Raw genomic sequence first — 23,269 nt, 5'->3', positions numbered from 1 at the left:
CCATCAGCCGGATTCTCCTCTCCAGTACCCTGGCATAGACTTTCCCGGGGAGGCTGAGAAGTTTGATCCCCGATAGTTGGAGCACACCCTCCGGTCCCCCTTATTAAAAAGAGACTCCGGCAGGGCTGCCCTTTGTCGCTGGTTCTGTTCATAATTTTTATGGACAGAATTTCTAGGCGCAGCCAGGGGCCGGAGGATGTCGGGTTTGGGGACCACACGATTTCATCTCTGCTCTTTGCAGAGATCATCTTTGCGGATGATTTGTCGTGCTGGCCCCATCAGACCATGACCTTGAGCAGGGACTGGGACGGTTTGCAGCTGAGTGTGAAGCGGCTGGGATGAGAATCAGCACCTCCAAATCCGAGGCCATGGTTCTCAGTCGGAAAAGGGTGGCTTGCTCACTTCAGGTTGTTGGAGAGTTTCTGCCTCAAGTGGAGGAGTTCAAGTATCTTGGGGTCTTGTTCACGAGTGAGGGAAGGATGGAACGGGAGATTGACAGATGGATCGGTGCAGCCTCTGCAGTAATGCGGTCGCTGTACCGGTCCGTCGTGGTGAAGAAGGAGGTGAGCCGCAAGGCGAAGCTCTCGATTTACCGGTCAATCTACGTTCCTACTTTCACCTATGGTCATGAGCTGTGGGTCATGACCGAAAAGACAAAATCCCGGATACAGGTGGCCGAAATGAGCTTTCTCCGCAGGGTGGCTGGGCGATCCCTTAGAGATAGGGTGAGAAGCACGGTCACTCGGGAGGAGCTCAGAGTAGATCCGCTGCTCCTCCACATCGAGAGGGGCCAGCTGAGGTGGCTCGGGCATCTTTTACGGATGCCCCCTGGATGCCTTCGGATAAAGCGGAAGAAAATGGATGGATGGATGGATCAGTCTATGCACAAGCTTTCTATTTAAAGGGAAAGGAAATAAACAAGCGTTTTGGATGTGAAAAAGGGACACCGTATTCGGGAGGCAACAAACTTTGTAGGATTTCTGTGAACTAAAATGTACAAACCTGAAGCAATAATACCTTAACTTGAAGAGAGACCTCACACAGGTAATTGAACAACCAAATGTTTATAAGGTGCAGTTAGTACAGTAAAAACTTTGGTAAAAACTTTTTTCATGGTATTGGTTGACATTTGCATGGAATGTATTAGTCCGAGAACTTTCCTCTTCATATAAACTCACAATTTTTTAGCTTTAGTTCTTTCGGTTCCAGTACTGCTTAACCTGACATATCAACAGAGCAGTCTGACTGAAGAGGATTCTTTTCCTGGGAGTTTGAAGACAACAGTGTGGTGTGTAATTTTGGAAGTGGATGTCCAGCAGGAGGCTTTCTTTATCAATTTGTTCATCTATGTTGACCAAAAAGGAAGTTTAAATTATTAAAAAGCTCTAAGTTAGAACAACGTGGGCATAATGTTACAAACTAGCTATCAAAACTAGATTGTAACGTTACTTTTCAAACCTAATGCGAACAGCCAAATTTTGCATACTTTCATACATTTTTTTGATGTACAGTAATGGTTTTATACATTAAAAACTCTTAAAACATACCTTTTATTCTCCGAATAACAGCTTTCCGAGATGAGGTGGATCAAAATGCCCGCGAAGGTAGAGTTTGTCTGATTCGTCGAGGAGTGGGAGGGGTTAACTCTCTCAGCTGTCACTCAATTGGACCCGACTGGTAACCCAACATTTGGGTTACTCAAAAAATGACCCAACACTAAGAAAATAACCAAATAAACAAATAACCCAGCATTTTTAGAGTGTACTGTACACCTGAAGAATGATTAGAATAGATTTAGTGTTGGCAAATAAGCCAAAAGTGCTTTGCTTTGTAAGGCTATAATAAGACTTTCTGAAGCCATGTGATCAAAAGGAAGTTTGTGAATGTGTCACACTTTGATGATGTAACCCGCCTGTTGTATGCGAAAAACGTTTACCGTCAGACCAGTTGAGTAAGGATGTTTGTGTCACCCAAAGCATATTTTTACTTGAGGGATTTGTATTTTTTATATTGATATTTTTTCCATACAAAATGTCCGCATTTAAACCTACTTGTGAGGACATTTTGCTGGTTCTCTCTAAATAAAAAGGCTCATAATTCGGTCAAATACTTTTTATCTTTAAATCAAATGTCTTAAATGAAGTCTATGTAATGTCCCCACTAGTATAGCAATACAAACATGTGTGTATGTGTTTGTGAGAGAGTGTGTGCGCGTGTGGCTCCTGGCAGGAAACCACAGGTCTAATGAAAATAGACATGTGAAGTGCAGTACAACAGAAAGTACCATGAAAAGGTGTTTCTTTAAAGTATTTTGAAATAAAACGTATAAAATGAAGTATATCACCATTATTATGAACACGTATTTATTCACATATTCAAACTTTGTCTTCGAGGTTGTACTTTAAAAAAATACACAAAAATGACCTCATAACCATTTGCTTTACACTACGTGGCTGTTTACCTATTAGTCAGTTCCTCTTATTCTATTGACTTTCCATGAGGAAGTGGTGTGCTTAAACCCCTCAATTTTGTATCAGTAATGTTTGCAAGTAACACAATATAAGTTAGTGTTAAGTAAGAGAAAAGCGGACTTATCCTGAAACACAACTAGGAATTAATTTTCAATAATCTGCCTTAAAGAATGAATAACATTACATAGGAGTAGATTACTATATTGTAAAAGGTGAATGGCCTAGTTATTTTATCTCTTCCCTGTGGGTTACGCTTTTTAATCCTTCCCCCAACACTTCTGCTTCTCTAGCAAAACCACAAACTTTGGTGAAGTGACATCAGAGCATAGGTTCCCCTTCAAAAGCTTTAAAAGTTGCCCTTAAGAGGCACATCTCTGACAAACGTGAAACCAGGTCATCATGGCAGCCGGGGTAAGCGACTTAGTATCTAATCATATATAAATGAAAACTGATCACTGCTGTTGATGTTATTTGATGTGGTGTGATGGTGTAACGGCATAGATGCTTAAAACTTGATGGTGGCCATAAACCACAGAATGAAAGTGTAGGTTGTGTGTACGGTGCGACCGAACCGTAGTAAGCTGTAAAACAGATATTGAACATTCCGAACCATTATGACATATAAAATAACACTTCGTTTTTTTATTCAGGGTAATTCTCTTAGTGGAGGTGTTACGCTGGTTCACACCGAGCAGGAAGGGAAACATTCATATGAAGTGATGAACTTTATAAGCTCAAACAAAGGCTTTTTTGCAAGGTGAGATGTTTAATAATTCGTAATTTTTTCTGTATATGTAAATTATCTATATTATATATAATCTATCTGTCTTTCTAGAGGGGGTGATAAAATCCTGATGGTAAACGGAGAAAAGACGGAGGATTTAGCTCCACAGGAGTTTGTTAACATTCTAGTTGAAGGATCTCCCCTGCTGGTGGGTCACACACACATACACACACTTGTGTCTTCCCTTTGCAACCATTAAATCGGGACAGCCAATATAGAGAAGTGAAATTAAATGTTTCACTGTGGGCTTTTTCGCATTGTCAAGAAACTCACATGGTATCATGTGTGTGTGGGAGTGCTTGAGGAATAGTTGTACATGTGAACTCGTATGACTTGATTTTCATTTGACTCAACTGTGATCTCTTGTATCAGACTATACATCATCCGCGCAGAGAAAAAACTAAGGAATGTTTGTCAGAGGAGATCCGGGCCTATAAAAAGGAGCCAACGGTGATGGACTTCAGCCTGACGATGGTGAGAGAGGAAGATCTACACCCGGAGGGACACCGGGAGGAGCCAGAACCAGAACCTGACTGGGAAGAATATATTAAAGATGACAATCGGTTTTTTGTCTCTATGACTGAAACGAGTCTTACACTGGTTATTGCTCGGGGCTGCGACCCAGAAAGCCCCTGTCACAACTGCGGAAGAACAGACTGCCAGTTTAATGAAGTTGTTGTCATGCCTGAGAGAGCCGAGATTGTCTTTAGTAAGAAATAAGTGCTGCATTAATTTCCATTTCCTGATCTTTGAATGGCTGCATCTTAAATCTAATTTGTAATAAGCAACTATTTTTTAGGTGCATAATTTTATTGAAAAAGCTTATTAAATGAATGTAACTAAATAAGTTATGTCTATTGTTTCAGATGGAGATCTGATTGTGAATCAGATAAAGGAACGAAACAATTTGTTCCTGAAGAGTCTCCTATTAAACAAGTATGTCACCCCATGGAAGGAGCAGCTATTATTGGGGGACACCATGTCAGGTTTGTACTAAATAATGTAACGATTTGAAAATTCCTCCATTTCTTTGACAATGTTTTGTCTTACTAATTAGATGTCGGAAATTATGTTTAACTTTCGGTGAAGGTTATTAATACACATTTCTTCTCCTCCCGGTGTTTCAAGACACATTTTCAGCATGTTTTAAATGCTTTGCTTCCCTTTCAGCAAAAATCACCATCTACTATTACAAGATGAACATATTGGATAGAAATTCAGGCTCTCCGGTTGTGCTGAACTTCACGGGCACAAATAACTTCTTCTGCTGTACCACCAAGGAAGGGGACAACAAGAAGATGTTACGAGTTGTGGTACGTTTAAATTCATTTGCAACATGTAGTGCCAAGTGATGTCTGAAGGGCATATTTGTTTTAAATGCACCCTCAGATTAGATTAAACCATCAAAATATGAGGTGTATGGCTCAAGCCTAAACACTAACCTTTTGAGGTATTAATTATTTGGCAAACTACCGCATATCATCCATATGAGTTTTATTCTAGTGTAATTTAAAATAATTTAAAAAAAATTCTCATGGAAATAAAGCATATGTTGACTAGTTCAATTTATTTACATAAAATTCCAGATGTCTCTGTTAATGTATCAGTAATATCACATTTACATTTTTCATTTATGCACTTGGCAGAAGTTCTTTCCAAAGCCACTTACATTACATTATCCTATATATTTGTTTCTAAGTATGTGTAATCCCCTGGGATCGAACCCACAACCTTGCTGAGCTACAGGAAGCTTCAGTAAAGGTATAAGTTATGTCATTTAAACTCCTGCTAAAATGTTTCATCTTTCCTTTTTTAGTGCCATGATAGAAGTGACCTGAAAAATATATGCGCGGATGACCCTGAAAAGTGGTCCCTGGTATTTTACATGTCTTCCACATTAGAAAATAATCGACGCTTCGAGTCTGCTCTTCACAGAGGGTGGTTTATTTACATACAGAATGTGAACAGTGATGAAGTTGAGATGAAGGAAAGGAATCCGTATAATCAAACCAACTTCTATTTTGTTATTGAGACACAGACCTGAATACACAGAAAGCTGAAGACTTGAATATAGCATACAACATGATATATATGTATTATATAAAAATAATGCTATAGGCTACACTGTATTTAAACGGAATAATGCCTTTTGTAACCTGAACCTGACATAGTTTTCAAATACATTTTTTATATTATTAGTTATGTTCAAAACTAACTGTAACCCTGTTAAACTGACTATGTGATTCAAGATTACGTGAGCAATCCTAATGTTTCATTAAAGTGAATATAAATTCTTTGGAAAGGCGACTATCGATGGGATATGTTTAGATGTCAACTGTTTAAAAATAAGTTGCATCATCTCCGAATACAAAGAATGTATTGTTAAACTGCTATTGCAGTAGTAAGTAGATATGTATCATACTATTAGCTGATATGCTTAACTACCATGTTACTCATACTATAAGTGTCATCTTTTTATGTTGAACTGATAGATTTGATCCAGTGCATTTAATTGTTCATTTTCTTGCTAATGGCTCATGTTGTACATTTTACTTTGGTTGTTTTTTATTGCATTGAAATTAATTCATAACTAAACATAGTTTTATGTGTATTCCTAATATTGTTGAATAACATGTATAAGCTAAATGCTACTAACAACTTTAAATTGTTGCTTAAAGCTATGTAAATGGATCATTTATTATATTTGAATGTGCTTATGTATCATGTTTCTTATTTTGAATCTTATTAAAAGGTGTGTAATTGATTGGAAGAGCTGTTTGTAATGTGCATAACAATTTTTATTGCTGAAAGTTTTTATAATATTGTGTAACAACTAGAAATGCAGAGATTCGTCTAAAATATTAGTTTATTTCATCAAAGATAAAAACATGATACATCACTGTTATGTAAACACCAAAATCAGTGCCCAAAAGAATGCGAAGGATGCAGCATCATAGCACATTGCATAATCTTTCATTAAACTGGTTTAAACCATCGTTTTCCCCATAAATTAATAAATGTAACTGATTACCCCTTCAATCAGCCCTAATAAATAAAAATAGCTTATCTCAGCCTTGTATTGAAGATTTTTTTGTTTGTCAAGTTACTGTCATAACTCCTGGAGTTGTCCCCTCTCTGGAACTGTTTTTTAACCACAACAATATAGTTGGTCTATAAACTTTGTGAATTTGCTTTATTTTTTATAAGTAATACATCTGATTAGAAAATAATAAAAAGGCAAGCCTGCAATACAGTATGTTGCATTATTCAGCCTTAATGATGATGCAATTCACCACACCAGCATATTGACAACTTCACTAAAATGTACCATTGATACATACAATTAGAAAGAGTGTGACAGACATACTATTTAGTAAGTGAATTTCTGTGGTCTGTAAAAAGTTTCCTTTTTTTACTGGTGAAGTCACATATTCGATATTCAGGGAAAAGTTTTAGTTTTAGTTTTTAGTTAAGATCAGAAACAGAATGGAAAACAATGCTCATGTTTTCCTTATTTATAATCGCACATTTTCTAATTTGGTAACATTTTACAAAAAGGTTTATTTGTAAACAATAAGTTACTTATTAATTTAAAGAAATGCATTTACATACACAAATAGGAACAAACAAGGTACATTTGTGATTTATAACTTCCTCTGTTCACTTCTCAGCTAACTACTGGTTGTGTTAACCCTATAAGCACAGATGAGCATCCATATGAATGCTTTCTGTCATTGCATGAGGTATAACACATTTTCTTTATTTTTTAATAACCGATAAACAATCTCTGTCTCTCGCTCTTTAAAAATCTAAACACTCTTGAGGGATAGCATTAAAATGAAGGATTGAACTCTATTACAATATTTTTGAAGTGTTTTAAATGGGGACGTCCCCAAAAGGGAGGTTTGCTTATGTTCCCGTACAAATGTGACAGATTGTAGTTAAGTGGGCTTGGCTGTGGTAAACTAAAAGAGTGAAATGTGTCATTGCAGTAAACATTTCAAAAGGTTTTCTCTGACGTCTATAAAAAACCGGATCACATATATACAATCAGATCATTCATATACTAGTCTATTTCAGAGTCTTTGCTTGAAGAGCACGTGCCTGAACTAGTCGGGTGGCTTGGTGTCAGTTTTTCTAGAACTGTGACTAAATTCAGTCTTAGACTTTTTGTGCAAAGTTACAATATAAGAGTTTGCATCTGAGAAGATCTGTGCCTATAGCGCAACAGTCATGAGGTTCAGCCTGACGATGGTAAGAGAGGAAGATCTGGAAATCGATGGATGCCAGGTACCTTCACATCCACAATTCGAAGATGTCGACCTCCTTCCTGTCTCCACAGGTGACGCAAGCTTCCTTGTGGATCCGGACAACCCTTCCCACCACTGTGATTGTCAATGTAATGAAATGGTAACTGACAGTGCTAGTAAGTAATAATTCATTTACTTTGTTCCCTTGATTGCATTCATTTTGAACTGTTTGTAAATGTCATTTATTCAGTTTTGCATCATAGGCAAATTCTCTTCATTTTGCATTTTTCATAAGTCATAATTAATAAATGATGTAGCTCATATTTCACATATTTAAGTGGTATTCTCTGCTTACATTTGAACAGATTCCACAGCAGTTGTAAAATTGTATGCAGAACGAAAGGATTTGTTCTTAAAGAGTTTTCTTTGTAGCAAATATGTCTGCCCATCCTTTGGCCCATCAGGTATACAGATATTCCTTGAGGACACAATGTCAGGTTTGTACCAAATAGTGTACAAAATTATTTTTATTTATTTATTATTTATTCCTCTCTGTTATATTTTCATTTGCAGCAGTCATGCTTGTTTCTTATCTCAAAATTGTCTGTATTTCAGCCAAGATTTCCGTCTACTCCTACATCATAGTTCCAATAAAGAAACAATTAGGCGTTCCAGTTTTGCTGAACTTCACAGCCACAGATAACTTCTTTACCTGTAACGAGCAGGGTGAACAAAGGATTTTAAAACTTGCGGTGAGTTTTTATTTATACATTGCATATATTTATGACATATAATGTCACTTCACTATTCGTGTTTTAAAAATACAGAAAAATTCCTAACTTGCAGCTAAACCACATTTTTATGCTTCTTTCAGAGTTTCGACATAAACAAGCTACAGCGCATTTCTGCAGACGACAAGGAGAAATGGTCCCTGGTGTTCCTCATGTCTAAATCTGCAGACGGCCTTTATCGTTTTGAATCAGCTCTTCACAGCGGATGGTTTATTCAGATTATGGACAGTAATGTTGTAAACATGCAAAAAGAAATTCAGCCTGAATATGTAAAACCCAGAACCTTTTTTTCCTTAATTAAGAGTGAGACCACAGAAACCATTATACTTTACAAAAAGTCTTGAATTTAGGCATTCTAATATTAAAGAAGAATACTCATATAGAACTTATCAACAGTCAACAGACCAGTTTTAGTATTTTAGAAATAAAATACTTATGTGTATACAGTATTTATGTGTGTGTGCACATCCTCTCCATCTGCGCTTTAGTTGTACGTCAAGCTACTATTATGTTCATAAAACGTTTTTATTAAATACTGGTTATTATACTTTTTAAAAAGAAATCTTGATAAAAATTGTGCCATTTTGACTATATTTATAATATTAAACTATATTTACATTTGTATGAGCAACGTTAAGCTATTGTGTCACTTTATTTCATGTATGATTCTTAATTTATTCCTCTTTTCAAAAATGCATTTGGGAACATGTCAAGAATATGGGCTAATATATTCTTTATATTACTTTACAAATGCCCCAACATGTAATGATAAAAGCTTTTTTCATGCAATCTGAAGGAGCTGTTGTGTTTCTTTACAGTCCTGTTAATTCAACATCATCTTCAAAGGCTTTGTTCATTTGTCCTTTGTCTGATTCCTCATAAGGGTTCACAGTGTCCTCAACTTTCTTAGCTTTCCTGTGAAAATCCGACATGAAGAAATTTAGTCATATTCAACATATTTAGTTTATGTTTTTCTAAATCTTTTAAAATATTTACTATTTTTATGATATTAAATTGCAATTATATATTTGTATGAGCTATCCATTGCACATTAAATTGATCATGTCATGTCTAAATGTGTCTTTTTATGAAAAATGTGTTGCATTATCCAGCTATTATGATGATGCAATGAACCTATATCAACCAATGTGTACACCTGCTGTGGTTCCTCCCTCTGATACCTACTTTTTCCTGTTGATTACCCCTGTCACCACGAGGTAGACCCCCACGCACACAGTTAGTCCGATTACCACTCCAAACACCACCAGCCAAACTGTGATCTTTTCCTCTTTAGGAGGGGCCAATGTTGCCATCAGACCAACAAATTCCATTGTTTCATCACTGAGTAGAAATACACTGTTGATACGTCCTCTGGAAAGTCTGTGACAGACAGCATACTGTTTAGTTAGGGAATTTCTCGATGTGGTCACTAAAACGTTTGCAACAAGGTTATCAGATTTTTTTTTCAGAAATTGACATATATTCAGATACCGGATTGCCGCCTCCACGTTTGCCTTAGGAATTATCAGGCCTGGTGTGGTTGGATCCGTTACCACAAAATAAAAAGAGATTCTGGGTGTTTCCTTGTATATGTGGATATTCTCTGACCTGTTTGTGAAACAATATAATGCTCATTATTCTGAAGATTTGATTTGAGGGTGAGAACAGACAGTACTCACATGAAATGAATCTCTTGCTTCTTTTCTTCCAAGTAGAACTGGCGCATAGCAAAAGCCATTGTGGATTTAAACAGATACATTTCATTTGAATTCCAGGTGTACTACCGAAAAAATGTAAGAATAATTAAGTCATATTACAGTTGTATCCATATATATAAACATAAAACCTGTAAATAAACAAGATTTACTTACTGCATTCTCTCCCATGGCAGCTTTTAGACTTATTCTGACTTTAAAAGCATTTTCTGAATCTGTATGCAAAATACATTGTTTAAATAAATGAAATACTTGTTTTCTAATAATTAATAGGCTACTTAACATCAAATTCTAAACGTGAGTAGATCTATGTACACGTATGTACATATAATCACATAAATAAAACAGAAAAGGTCAAATGAAATACTGACATGGGTCAGTATTGACATTCCAGTCTGTCAGTCGGTTATTCTTTTGGTTATCCTCTTTTAACCATTCCAAAAGAGTGCTGAAGTAATTTAGTAGAGGCCGGGAATCTATCTTTGTGGTCCCTGCAATGTCCTCCAGGGCACGGGTCCATGACATAGACCGGCCTAACTCAAGCATGTGCCTGAGGACCGAAATAGTTTCCGTTTATTTACAGCAGTCTTGTTTATTCTATTTGCATTGTAACAGAGAAACAAAAATTTCCGCATACCTTAGTTTGTTACCGGCTTTGGTTGAGTTTGTAATGTCACATTTGTGAAGCGGGCCGGTGTGGCCAGCTTCCTCACAAAGTGCCTCTTGAAATTGAAATTGATAGATAGTTCGAGTGAAGTACCTGTTAAAATAACAAAGAAAGGACTAAAATATAGCGTTTGGTTACCACATTATTGTTTTAAAGGCATTAGTTCCCTTCTTAATGTAATTGGTAAAAATTGTTTGCATGAACTACTGTACATTTAATTTATTAGGGTTCGAGCCCGAAGGGCTAGAAACCTATTGTATTTAGGGTTCGAGCCCGAAGGGCTAGAAACCTATTGTATTTGTTGGTTTTATTATTCTTCTTCTTATTATTATTCTGCCATAAAACTGATACTGCAGCCCAAACCGTAAGGCCGACAGAGCTGAGACTTGGTCAGATGGTAGTAGTCCTTGTCGCTACTCAGATACACGGAGCCAGCCATATCGACCCATAGGTGGCGCTATAGCAATACCAAACGCGTTTGCACTTGTTTCTCCGAAACCGTTTGTCGCACACCCAAGTGTCTTATATCAGTGTAATCACTGGCTCAAAACTTAAAAAACGTATATCTCCGATTTCATTTCCGCCATTATAGATTTTTCGCTAATTAGCATTTTATGAAAAAAAAAAAAAATGAACTAGTCCCTGGATTTTTGCCCTATTGGAACCAAACCAACGCTGATGCGTTCTGTGGAGTGTGAATATGAATAATTATTAAAAAAAAGTTCAATTTTCAATTCACGGTCGCTAGGTGGCGCTAAAACATCCAAAACGGAAGTAACATATTTAGCTAAAATGGCCATAACTCCTGAACTGTTTGAGATATCTTCATGGGGCTTGGAACACATGTGTAGACCCTCAGTCCGGGGTCACAATAAAAAAACAGTGGCGTTTGGCCACTAGATGGCGCTATAATTTGAATGAGCTAGAAAATGGCTATAACTACGCAACAGTTTGCCCGATTGACTTATTATTTGGTATGGTGTGTCTTTGTCTCATTCTACATAAATATCTAAATGGACATTGGCGTATATCAAAAAAACATGGCCGCCATTCGTCGATGAAGTTTAAGCACTCATTACGCCGGGTTAACGGAGGCCGATCAAAACGCCACTCACTGGGCTTATTTGTCTCATGGTCCTGACGGTGTGTAAGAAACATGAACTTATTCGGCCACCGGGGGGCGTAATAGCGCTTTTGGAGTGCATGCACAACTGTGTATCACGTGATATTTGACATTTACCCAAACTATGGTTATAATATGATAGTACTCTTCATTCTGAGCAACTTTGCCTCTGGAACAACTTCTATCGATCAAACGGTTCGTGAGTTATCGCTGATGATGTCAAAAACCTACTTTCGCGAACTAGTTCCTGGTTTTTCAACCGATCGGAACCAAACCAATGCAGATGACTTCTGTGGAGTGTGAATGTAAATAATCATTGAAAAAAAGTTGAAATTTTTCTTTCACCGCTGCTTAGGGACGCCAAAACTTAAAATGGTCTGAGCCTATCACATTAAAATGGCCATAAATCCAGAACGGCTTAACATATCATCATGGGGCTCAGATGATATGTGTAGACCATCACTCCAAGGTCACATACAAAGGAAGGTGGCGTTTGGATACTAGGTGGCGCTAAAACATTAAAAAAGTCAAAATGTACATGTATTTTGGAGGCCTGGACAACTTTGTGTCATGTGACATTTGACTAATACACAAACTATTGATATCAAACGATAGATCTCCTCATTCATAACAACTTTGCCTCTTGAACCATTGATGTCTATCAAATGGTTTGTGAGTTATTGGTGATGATGTATAAAACCTACTTTTGCAAACTTGTTCAAGGATTTTCAAGCAATTACAAAATTTCCACCACAGTACATTTCTCTGGACTCTCTAGGTCAATAATCATCAAAAACATGTTGAGTTTTTTTTTTTGTGACCATAACAGGGTCCTTTATTATATTAGCGTGAAACGAGTGTGGTGAAGGTCACCACTCCTTAATAATTAATCCAACTGACTTGCCATTAAGTACTATTATACATATTATGACACAAAACAAGCATGCAACATGTGATTCTTATCGGAAGAGGCATGCCTTCACAACAGTCAAAAAGGTGAAACATCATACATTTAAAATTACTATTTTAAACTTGTCTTTAATAAATACATCATTTGCTAGTCAAATTGCTAATCAGCCAGTCACATAGCATGAACTCAATCCATTTTGGCTTCTAGACGTGGTAAACACACTTGCTGAAGTTCAAACCGAGCATCAAAATGGAGAAACAATTGGATATATGGTATGGGATATATTAGATAACACATACCACCTGAGGATTGTTGCCAACCATGTCCATGTTTTGATGGCTACTTCCAGCAGTAAAAAAAATCGACCATGTCAGAAAGCTCAAATGATCTCAAACTGGTTTCTTGAACATGACAATGAGCTCACTGTACTCCAATGGCCTTCAGAGTCACCAGACTCAACCAAATAAGCATCACTTAAATGGCAAGGTCTTCTGGAATATTGTTGCAGACCATGAATGTGAATCAATTATCTATTTAAATTGGTCGTATTTTTTTTATCAATTCTTCAGAACACAAAATAAGCTATTTTGAAGAATGTGCATTGTATTAAAAAAAAGACCTATATATGTGCAATAGAATGTTTTAGAGACACAGGAGTTGCTTTGTTTTGCTAATGGCTTCATTCTTTATCAATTGACAGCTGCCAAGCCACGCCCTTAGCAACCAAACAGATTATTTTTTGCAATCGTCTAGCCAGACCTACATCTCTGCAGTAGAATATTATAAAGACACGGGGCTTGGTTAGTTTGACTTGTGGTTTGATGTGTTATTAATTGACAGGTATTAATTGACACCCATGGCAACCGAACAGGTTAGCTTAGCAACCGTTTAGCAAGATCTCTATCTCTGCAACAAATCATCATAGAGACATGAGAAATGGTTTATTGCACTCGTCCCTTAGGTATTATCGGTTTACGCCCGTTTTTGCATACGAGTGTTCGCATGCATGGTCTGTATTAAAAGTTACCAACCGTTTCTGTCATATTTCTTGGTGTGGAAGAGTGTCATTCGTTGTGGATTTGTTACGGTGCCTTTCCTGAGCCTAGTTGACAATGGCAAGGCCAATAGAGGCCTTAGACTGCTCGAACCCGCTAAATGCTGCTTGCAGCTTTAATTGTTAGTTTTATTCTTATTATTATTCTGCCCTAAAACTGATGCTGCAGCCCAAACCGTAAGACCGACAGAGCTGAGACTTGGTCAGATGGTAGTAGTCCTTGTCGCTACTCAGATACACGGAGCCAGCCAAATCGGCCCATAGGTGGCGCTACAACGATGAAAAGCGCGTTTGCGCCTTATACTCCTAAACCATTGGTCGCACACCCAAGTGTCTTATATCAGTGTAATCACTGGCTCAAAACTTAAAAAACGTATATCTCCGATTTCATTTCCGGTATGCAAATTTTTTCGCTAATTTGCATTTTATGAAAAAAAAAAAAAATGAACTAGTCCCTGGATTTTTGCCCTATCGAAACCAAACCAACGTTGATGAATTCTGTGGACTGTGAATGTAAATAGTTATCGAAAAAAAGTTGAATTTTCCATTCACGGCCGCTAGGTGGCGCTAAAACGTCCAAACCGGAAGTGGCATATTTAGCTAAAATGGCCATAACTCGTGAACTGTTTGAGATATCTTCATGGGGCTTGGAACATATGTGTAGACCCTCAGTCCGGAGTCACAATAAAAAAAATGTGGCATTTTGGCCACTAGGTGGCGCTATAATTTGAATGAGCTAGAAAATGGCTATAACTACGCAACCCTTTGCCCGAATGACTTGATAATTGGTATGGTGTCTCTTTGTCTCATGCTTCATGAATATCTAAAAGGACATTGACGTATGTCAAAAAACATGGCCGCCATTGGCCAATGAATTTTGAGCGCTCATTACACCGGGTAAACGGAGGCCGATCAAAACGACACTCGCTGGGCTTATTCATCTCAAGGTCCTTAAGGTCTGTAAGAAATGTGAACTCATTTGGCCACCGGGGGGCGAAATAACGCTTTAGTAGTGCTTAAACATTTGTGTATCATGTGACACTTGACATATAACCAAACTATTTGTATTATATGATAGATCTCCTTATTCTAAACAACTTTGCCTCTAGAACAACTTCTGTCGATCAAATGGTTTGTGAGTTATCGCAGATATTGATAGAAACCTTTCTTCGCAAACTTGTCCCTGAGTTTTTGACCGATCAGACCCAAACCAATGTAGATGACTTGTGTTGAGTGTGAAGGTAAATAATTATCAAAAAAAGTTGAAATTTCCTTTCACGGTCGCTTAGGGGCCCCAAAATAAAAAAATGGGCGGAGCCTATCACATTTAAATGGCCTCAAATCAAGAACGGTTTAACATAACAGCAAGGGGCTCAGGAAATATCTGGAGACCATCACTAGGATTTCACATAAAAAAGAACGTGGCGTTTGGACACTAGGTGGCGCTATAATAATAAAAATGGCATAATGCACATGTCTTTTGGTAGCCTAGACAACTGTTCGTCACGTGACATTTGAGTAATACACAAACTATTGATATCAAACGATAGATCTCCTTATTCATAACAACTTTGCCTCTTGAACCATTGATGTCTATCAAATGGTTTGTGAGATATTGGTGATGATTTAAAAAACTACTTTTTCAAACTTGTTCAAGGACTTTCAAGCAATTTCAAAATTTCCACCTCAGTTCATTTCTTTGGACTCTCTAGGTCAATAATCATCAAAATCATGTTGAGTTTTTTTTGTTTTGTGACCATAACAGGGTCCTTTATTATATTAGCGTGAAACGAGTATGTTATATGTCGATACTCCTTAATAAATAATCCAACTTACTTGCCATTTAGTACTATTATACATATTATGACACTTAACAAGCATGCAAAATGTGATGCTCATAGGAAGAGACATTCATTTCGATGGCTTTCTTATAGAGTCACCAGATCACAATGCATGTAGCTTTGCTAAAGGAACGATAAATATGTGCAGGATAAAGGTGTGTAGTGTGCGTGTGTGTTTATGGATATCATTTCCCTCTGTATCATATGAGTTTGAATGCACTGTATAGTTCTGTATGTCTTGTGTGATCGAGAGTGTGCATGTGTGTGTAATGAAATGTGTCTCACAGGAAGACAGTGTTAGAAATATAATGTATTACACATTAAACGTTGCTCCATATTTACACATCTATAAATATAGCACATGTCTGCTTGCTTTTAAGATGAGTGTTGATATATATATATATAACAAAGCTTTATTAGATAAAACCAGTTTAATTGCATGTAAACCCAAATTGCTACTCAGCCAGTCACATGGCAGCAGCTCAATAAATTTAGGCATTTAGACATGGTAAACATGACTTCCTGAAGTTCAAAGCAAACATCAAAATGGGGTATATTGTATTATGTGAGGTGTTTGTATAAAATTAAGCATAATTTAAATGCCATGGCATTCTAGAATATTATGAATGTGAATCAATGTATCTATTTAAGATGCTCCTGGCCTAAAGCCTTAAAAAAAATGTATACACGTCTATCATAATGTATGGCAGGTGCCATGCCACATCCATAGCAACTAAACAGGTTAACTTAGCAACCATTAAGCTAGACCTATATCTCTGGAACAGAACATCGTAGAGACATGAGAATTGGTTAATTTCACTCGTCCCTTATCTGTTTAAACCTGCATATGAGTGTAAGCATGCGTGGTCTGTATTAACCGTTGCTGACCATTTCTTTCATTTTTCTGGATATGGGTAAGTGTCATCCGTTGCGGATGTGTTATGGTGCGATTCCTGACCGTAGTCTGCGAAGGCAGTTGACCTTAGTCCCCTTAGACTGCTCGAACCCGATGATTACTGCTTGCAGTTATATTTATGCTTTATTTCTGCTTAGGTGCTGCCTGTTTAAGTGTCGTATGTTCATACATACTTATTACCTGATGAAAGAATAATCCCCAGACACATGAAAGAGTGCAGGTGGGTCACAGTATGACTCGTCTCTGGGCACAGCCTCAGCTACACCAACTAGCTCCCTCCTGTGACACATTTTTTGGGGTGAGCCACAAAGCAACTTATCATGTTACCTTTAAAAACATCCTAGAATTTTTAATCAGGATGCTGCCTAATTGTGATGATTCTATCACTTACTTCATTTCCCACCAGCGCAGCATCCACTCATCTTTGGGAATGGTCCCTTTAAACACTTGCCACCTCCACTCCTCCAGCATGTAGGTGAAGGGCAAAGTGGCAACGATGGTTAGGGCTTGTTTTAACAGGAAGTTAATTTCTGTCTCTGTGGGTGCGAAAAGATGTTGTTAGGATTATAGTTTAAAAGACTGTGAAAATACAACGGAAATATACAAATTCACAGCTTGAATGAATCAACAAACAAAAAAATCATGTTTACTATCTGATAAAAAATCCAAAAAATTAAAGGATCAGTGTGTAAGTTTTTGGAGGATCTATTACAGAAATGCTATACAATATACATAACTATGTCTTCAGAGGCTTACACAATGAAGCGTGGGTTTTTATTACCTAGGAATGAGCTATTTCTATACATATACGCCGTCGTAGTGTTTCGAACAGAAGGGGGAGGGGTGGAATGAGCGGTTGGTTGCAATTCGCAACCTTGTGCTAAATTTCACTGACTGGACCTTTAAAATATCACTTGCACGAAAACTTTCCAGGTTCTTTCAGGAGGAACACCTTGTGCGCATGCTCAGCGTCTCTAAACGTGAGCGTAGAACGTGTGCTGTATTTTTTTCTGACCCCACTAGCGATAAAGTTTAATGTCTTCTTGGCCAAAAATCGGCCCTAATGCAAATGCAAGCTAACGTCATTTGTGGCGTATTTCGCAACAAAAAAAAGAGGCTACATGAATGAGAAAATGACGTTATTCGTCAAGTGTGTTCTAAACGGCCAAAATGTCTCTACCTCCCCCAGAATGAGTAGGATATAGGGATGAGCACTTTCGACTGTTACTTGACCGAGACCAGCAATGACATTGAGGTGAGAGTGTCGTATGTTCTTCAATACATATGTTAACAAAGTGTGTTTCTTCAGTTCACGTATATTTTCGTTTAAGCGCTACTGCGCCTTTGAGCTGCTCATTGCTCAAGAAAGTTTTTGTGTTTGTCGTAAAGAGTAGCCAGACACATGTTGTGCATTTCTGTGAGTGCTCGGTCATTTTCGTAAATGCTCGAGCATCCAAGTACATGATGGGTGCCTGTAGTTTAAAGTTAGCCAGTTAAACAGATACAGTCGGACTGTACCATGGTCCTCTTTGAAATCGGCAGGTAGGAGGCCCAAGGCCTGCAGGTGAGAGGGCGTGGCTGCAGAAAGGGACATGATCTCTCCCACGGCCTCGTGAAAGCCTTCATTTGCGCCATCTCTCAGCAGGTATGGACGGTGACGGTAGGCCATCTGGTACTGGTTATGACCCATCTCATGGTGAACGGTTAAGAAATCATCCATGTTCACTTTAGTGCACATTTTGATCCTGAAAACAACAACGGTGTTTCGAAATGCATAAATGTATGGTTTTCTGTTCAGGTATCAGGTTTTTCTAATAATATGAGGCAAAATAAACTAACTGGAGAAAAATGTCTTTTGTATTAAACCTAGGTTTTAAAAAACAATTCACACTAATAGAAAATTCTGCCATTGATTAAATTGACGAGCAAGATCTTATCCACAGGTTGACCATTACAAGGCATTCATACATAATGGAACATTATCAGCCCCACCTGAAGTCCTCTTTGTTTCCCATATCCCATGCGGTAGGATGACACACCACTTTCCTTCCATCCTCAGGTTTCATAAACATTGAGTTTGTCCAGAAGTTGTCAAACATCGCAGACATATTCACAGACATAAAGAAGTTTTCAGCCTCTCTAAACAAACGCATTTCATCCCAGCCCTGAAAATGACAATCACTTTAATTCATTAGAACGTAAAAACAAGGAAATAAAAAAACAGCTCCCTAATCTTTAGAGAAACTTTAATTGCTGTGACTAAAAACGAAATTGATTTACAATTAAGATAACATATAATCTTTGATCAATAGACCTTTAGCCTGTATTGTCATACACATGTAAAGATAGCAGATAAAAAGGGCAAAGTATGGGAATTAAATGTTCACATGTCTTACCTGGGCCACCATTGCAGAGCTCACATCAATGTCGGGCTTTTCAGGGAATGGAACGGTGAGAGGATACAGATTGGTCCAAAACCGTCCCCACATGTCACCTGGATAAACAAGCCAAAATGTATTTTCTCGATTAAAATAATTTTGGGAAAATGCTGATCTCTGAAATATAGCCTATTTCACCACACAGGTAATGTAAATCATGCTTCATTAATTACCAAGAAGGTGTGCAGGAAGAGAAGCATCTGAGGCGATGTGACCCGGATAGACATTTTGCAGTCTGGCTCTCACATAAGCATGAAGCTCTTTGTATAAAGGTAAGATCTGGAACACCACAGAATCCGTGAGTTTGACAATCCAGGACCAAGTCAAAATGTATTCTTTAAATTTTGTAATAATGATGTAAGACGTTTTTCAGGACTGACCTCTTTATAAATTCGCCTGGCATCTTCCATAACTTGATCTCGGGTATAGCTGTATTTGGGTTCATCAGTGGTTTCATAATCCCCCCTCCAGTAATCTCCATGGTCAGCGTAGTCTTTGATAAATAATGTAGGGAACATCAGTCAGATTTTTTAAAACTGGCCAGTATCCCAAAACTGAAGTTGTAGTTTCTCTCCAACTCTTCAGCTCTTATTGGTGAGATGTTGCGTACTATGAATTATACATAAATCGAAAGAAGTAAGTTATTTGAAAAAACAGCATTCTAAAATATACTCATACTGTTTAGTCTGGCTGCTTCATTCTCCAGGTCCACGTAATCCTCATACAGGGGTCTCATCCGCTTCCCTGTGGCCACTCTCCAGCCCTCCCACACATGTAGACGTTCATAGTAGTCTCTGCTGTTTGCCATGATGCTCTCTAGACCTAGTGAACACAACTTGTAGTGTGACATATTTTATTAAACTGTAAAATGTGTTGAAAAGGAGCAAGAAGTGTAGGACGTGTAAAGCTTTGTAAATGTTTTTTACATAAATCATTCTGTTATGATTTAACAGAAAATTGCAGACCTTTCTGAAGGATCACTGAGATATTTTTGTAGGCTTGGTGATTTGTTATTGTATTTTTTGAAGATCCTTAAGACCCCATCTGCTCTTAGTTACAGTATACGACCAAATTTATCTAAACGCTTTGGAGAAAAGTGTCTGATAAATGTAAATTATAAACGGATTTGATATATTTTTCACTGTCATATCCCCTTTTTTTTACTAGTCATCATGATTGTCTTTGTTCTCAACAATGGACCTGAAAATCGAAACTGACAGTTCTCTTTTACATTTTCTCTCACTTCTGTGATTCACTTATCTGTCTGAAAGCATTTGACTATGCATTTTATTGATAAAATGTATGCCAGACTGTAGACACATGTTGCATAATTGTTTAGGAGCGTTTTAGGGGGGATTAGTAGGGGGTTTGTGAGGTACACTGTGTGTCTACAAGTACCCAAGTTGTATGAAAGAAATGTTTAGAAATAACAATAGTTATGTTAAATACTACTAATAAGAACCTTAAAATAGATAAAAATGCATGTTTCTGAAGTTTAACATACAAATGTGTTAAAAAATTCCTCAGGTTAAAAACCTCAAGTAAAATGCTTCAAGTAAATGATTAAGGTCAAAGGGGCTCGGCTGACAATAAAAGTTTGAAAATCACTGGTATAGTAATATCCTTTCGTACACACTGTAATTTTTACAAATTTTGTTTTAAAATATGGCATGTACTGCTGACAATACCTGGTTCCAAAGTCTGACAGTCATTGGGGTCGTCGGTTTTACACACCGTCGCAGTGTTGTAAATAGTGCTCATATCTGATAATACTTTCCTCAGCTGTAACACAAAAGCCATATTGATCATGTATGTTTCTCAGTAAGCGATTTGCCATTATGATGTATGAAGACTTTAATGTGATTCCATGAAAATCTCTGTCATACCTGACTGGCCTTTTCGGGTGAAAGGGCCCCCGATCCTTTATCTTGGAGCTTTGTCAGCTGAAATTTGATCTCTGGATCAGAGATCTGATCGATAGGGAAGGCACTGGAATTCTCAGAAATCTTACCGTAGTACTCACTCCAGACCTTATATGCTTCAGCCTGTGAAAGAAGATTTGCTCATCATCGGTGTGTTCTCCAAAGATATACATTTTGTCCTTTCCAAAGATTCACAAACTTTACATTAAAAGATGGACTTTTAGCATGGATCCATTCGGCAGATTCCTTTATCAAAAGCAATTTATATGTACGGTGTGTGATGATTGATTTCCAGTTGAGGAAGGACAACAGCGGGATATAAAGGGAGCATACTAACCTCTTTGTCTGCATTTTCCTGAGAGATGTCTGTATTATAGGCCCAGGATGCAAGGGAATACTGGTACACCAGACGAGATGCATCCTCATCAAATTTTCTTAAGAATTCCCTGGCGTTTTCCTCCACTGTCTGGGTGGAGGCCAGAGAGGCCATAGCCAAAAGCAGGAACCACCGAGCACTCATGTCAACCGCACTTGCCCTAACAGCACTGACGCGGTTGTTGTCGCAGTGCATGTTTTTATCTAAAACACCTTATTGCTTTGCCCTTTGAGCCATGCCATAACCTAATGGTGCAACATTTTTGCTTAAGTGCAGGTGGGATGGCTCCTAGATGTTGCGTAACATTTTATGTGTTCATTACTTGTAGTTTAGAGATGTCATACACAGTTTAAATTTAGTTTTGGTTAAACTTGATTTGTTTTGTTATTTGGTGCTTGTCCTCACTAAATATGCTTCCAAAATGAGGAGCTGGGTTTTCTGGTGTTCTTAGTGGTTGTCGGCACACTCATATTCAGAGTATTGCATGTGGATACTTGGACAGTACGGGAAATGCAAAAGTTTCGTATTTGTGGTTAGGGTTTGAAGACGTAAAGTATACGCATTATGGTAATGTTGTCACTGAACTAGAATGAATCAGCAATTTATGAATATTATCCAGATAATTATTTGGTTAATAGTTTTTAATCATTTTGGGCCTAGTTATGGGCATGCTGTATTACTATCCAGAACTGAAATTCTTATAGTTTAGTAAAAAAAATTACACTAATTCACTGTGTTCATGCACTGGAATCAACTGTATTAGGGGTCACAGTGAATTACTGTGGTTTCAATGAGAAATTACAATACTGGTCAAAATATTGTGAAAATCACATTAAAGAGGATGTGCTGTACAAAGTCACAGTAATCAGTATTGTCCTGTAGAAAGTCACAACAAACAAGTACTATGGGAAATTTACAGTAATTCCCCGTGTTCATGCACGGGAAATAACATATTGGGGTCACAGAGAATTAAAGTATATTCCGTGAGAAATTACATTACTGATCAAATATTGTGAAAATCACATTAGAGGAATGTCCTAGAAAAAACGACTTTGTTAACCTAACTAACACTGGCCTGTTGTAAATCACAACAATCACGCATGAATGTTCATAGTTCTATACAGTGTTGGGTACGTTACTCTGAAAAAGTAATTAATTGCTAGTTACTCATTACATATCCAATAGTGTAATTAGATTACTGTCCAAATTACTCTGTCCAAAAAGAATTAAGTTACTCATTACTAATTTCTTTCTATATCCTACATCAACTTTGATTAGTTAAGTGATTCAAGGATAGACATGAAACGACTAATTTAATTAATTCAAATAAATATTATTATTAACTGACCAAAGCATTACAAATGTGAGCACAGATTTTAAAGTAAGACTTTGAATTTTAATGTCAATTACGCTATTGCACACGAATATATTTCACAAAGTATTTAGTTAAAGTACATCAAAAGTAACTGTAATTAAATTACAGAAAACATATGAGTAATCCCTTACTTTACTTTTTCAAGGGAAAAGTAATTAAAATACAGTAACTAATTACTTAGTAACTAGTTACACCCAACACTGTTTCTATAAAGGGTTTAAATATTTAAAATTGATATTTTCCCAGTTCACAGGTATTACAGTTAATCTTGGAATTGAGAAACTTTTGTGTGATATTCAGGGCACCTCTGAAATTGGACATAATCCAAAACAAAGTATGATCATTATTTAAAGGATACAAATGTCTTGCACAAGCTTTTAATAGCTTTTATTCCTTTTGAGTCTAGCACAACTAGAAATTAAACATTCAACTGTTTTATAACCTTCTGTAATTTGGGGGAAAATAGACGTTTCTGAAATAAATAATTTATTGATTTGTCATGAGGTTTTGTTTACAAGCAGAAGAAATGCATGGCATTGACACAGGCTTATGATGTAGGCTACAGGTGGTTCTAAACTCTGTGGCCCGCGACGTCAACTTCCTGCAGCCTTGACCCTGATCAAACTCACCTGTTTG

The 23,269-nt window shown here is 37.3% G+C and overlaps 3 protein-coding genes across 3 annotated transcripts; 2 read left to right on the top strand and 1 right to left on the bottom strand.

Moving 5' to 3' along the window:
* Positions 1 to 2,166: 2,166 nt before the first annotated feature.
* LOC130410322 (uncharacterized) lies at positions 2,167 to 6,326 on the top strand. Its single transcript, XM_056734928.1, has 8 exons — positions 2,167 to 2,293; positions 2,762 to 2,882; positions 3,122 to 3,228; positions 3,307 to 3,403; positions 3,628 to 3,964; positions 4,122 to 4,241; positions 4,426 to 4,568; positions 5,072 to 6,326. Exons 2-8 carry the CDS (start codon positions 2,871 to 2,873, stop codon positions 5,297 to 5,299), a joined length of 1,044 nt encoding a protein of 347 aa, XP_056590906.1. The 5' UTR covers positions 2,167 to 2,293; positions 2,762 to 2,870; the 3' UTR covers positions 5,300 to 6,326.
* Positions 6,327 to 7,393: 1,067 nt separating this feature from the next.
* LOC130410349 (uncharacterized) lies at positions 7,394 to 8,647 on the top strand. Its single transcript, XM_056734967.1, has 4 exons — positions 7,394 to 7,681; positions 7,871 to 8,002; positions 8,121 to 8,257; positions 8,380 to 8,647. Exons 1-4 carry the CDS (start codon positions 7,489 to 7,491, stop codon positions 8,638 to 8,640), a joined length of 723 nt encoding a protein of 240 aa, XP_056590945.1. The 5' UTR covers positions 7,394 to 7,488; the 3' UTR covers positions 8,641 to 8,647.
* A 20-nt stretch (positions 8,648 to 8,667) lies between these two features.
* Positions 8,668 to 22,425, bottom strand: ace2 (angiotensin I converting enzyme 2). Its single transcript, XM_056734968.1, has 18 exons — positions 21,220 to 22,425; positions 20,847 to 21,005; positions 20,649 to 20,742; positions 19,639 to 19,782; positions 19,341 to 19,453; positions 19,134 to 19,239; positions 18,919 to 19,016; positions 18,515 to 18,687; positions 18,041 to 18,267; positions 16,914 to 17,058; positions 16,703 to 16,801; positions 10,649 to 10,771; positions 10,383 to 10,561; positions 10,168 to 10,226; positions 9,976 to 10,076; positions 9,788 to 9,904; positions 9,482 to 9,676; positions 8,668 to 9,211 (listed from the first exon to the last, which is right to left on the bottom strand). The coding sequence occupies exons 1-18, from the start codon at positions 21,451 to 21,453 to the stop codon at positions 9,109 to 9,111; spliced, it is 2,469 nt and encodes an 822-aa protein (XP_056590946.1). The 5' UTR covers positions 21,454 to 22,425; the 3' UTR covers positions 8,668 to 9,108.
* Between the last annotated feature and the right edge of the window lie 844 nt (positions 22,426 to 23,269).

The sequence above is a fragment of the Triplophysa dalaica genome, chromosome 21 (genome assembly GCF_015846415.1).
Source record: "Triplophysa dalaica isolate WHDGS20190420 chromosome 21, ASM1584641v1, whole genome shotgun sequence".
Classification (NCBI taxonomy): Eukaryota; Metazoa; Chordata; class Actinopteri; order Cypriniformes; family Nemacheilidae; genus Triplophysa; species Triplophysa dalaica.
Note: the sequence above shows the minus strand (reverse complement) of the source record. Positions and strands in the feature narration are given on the sequence as shown.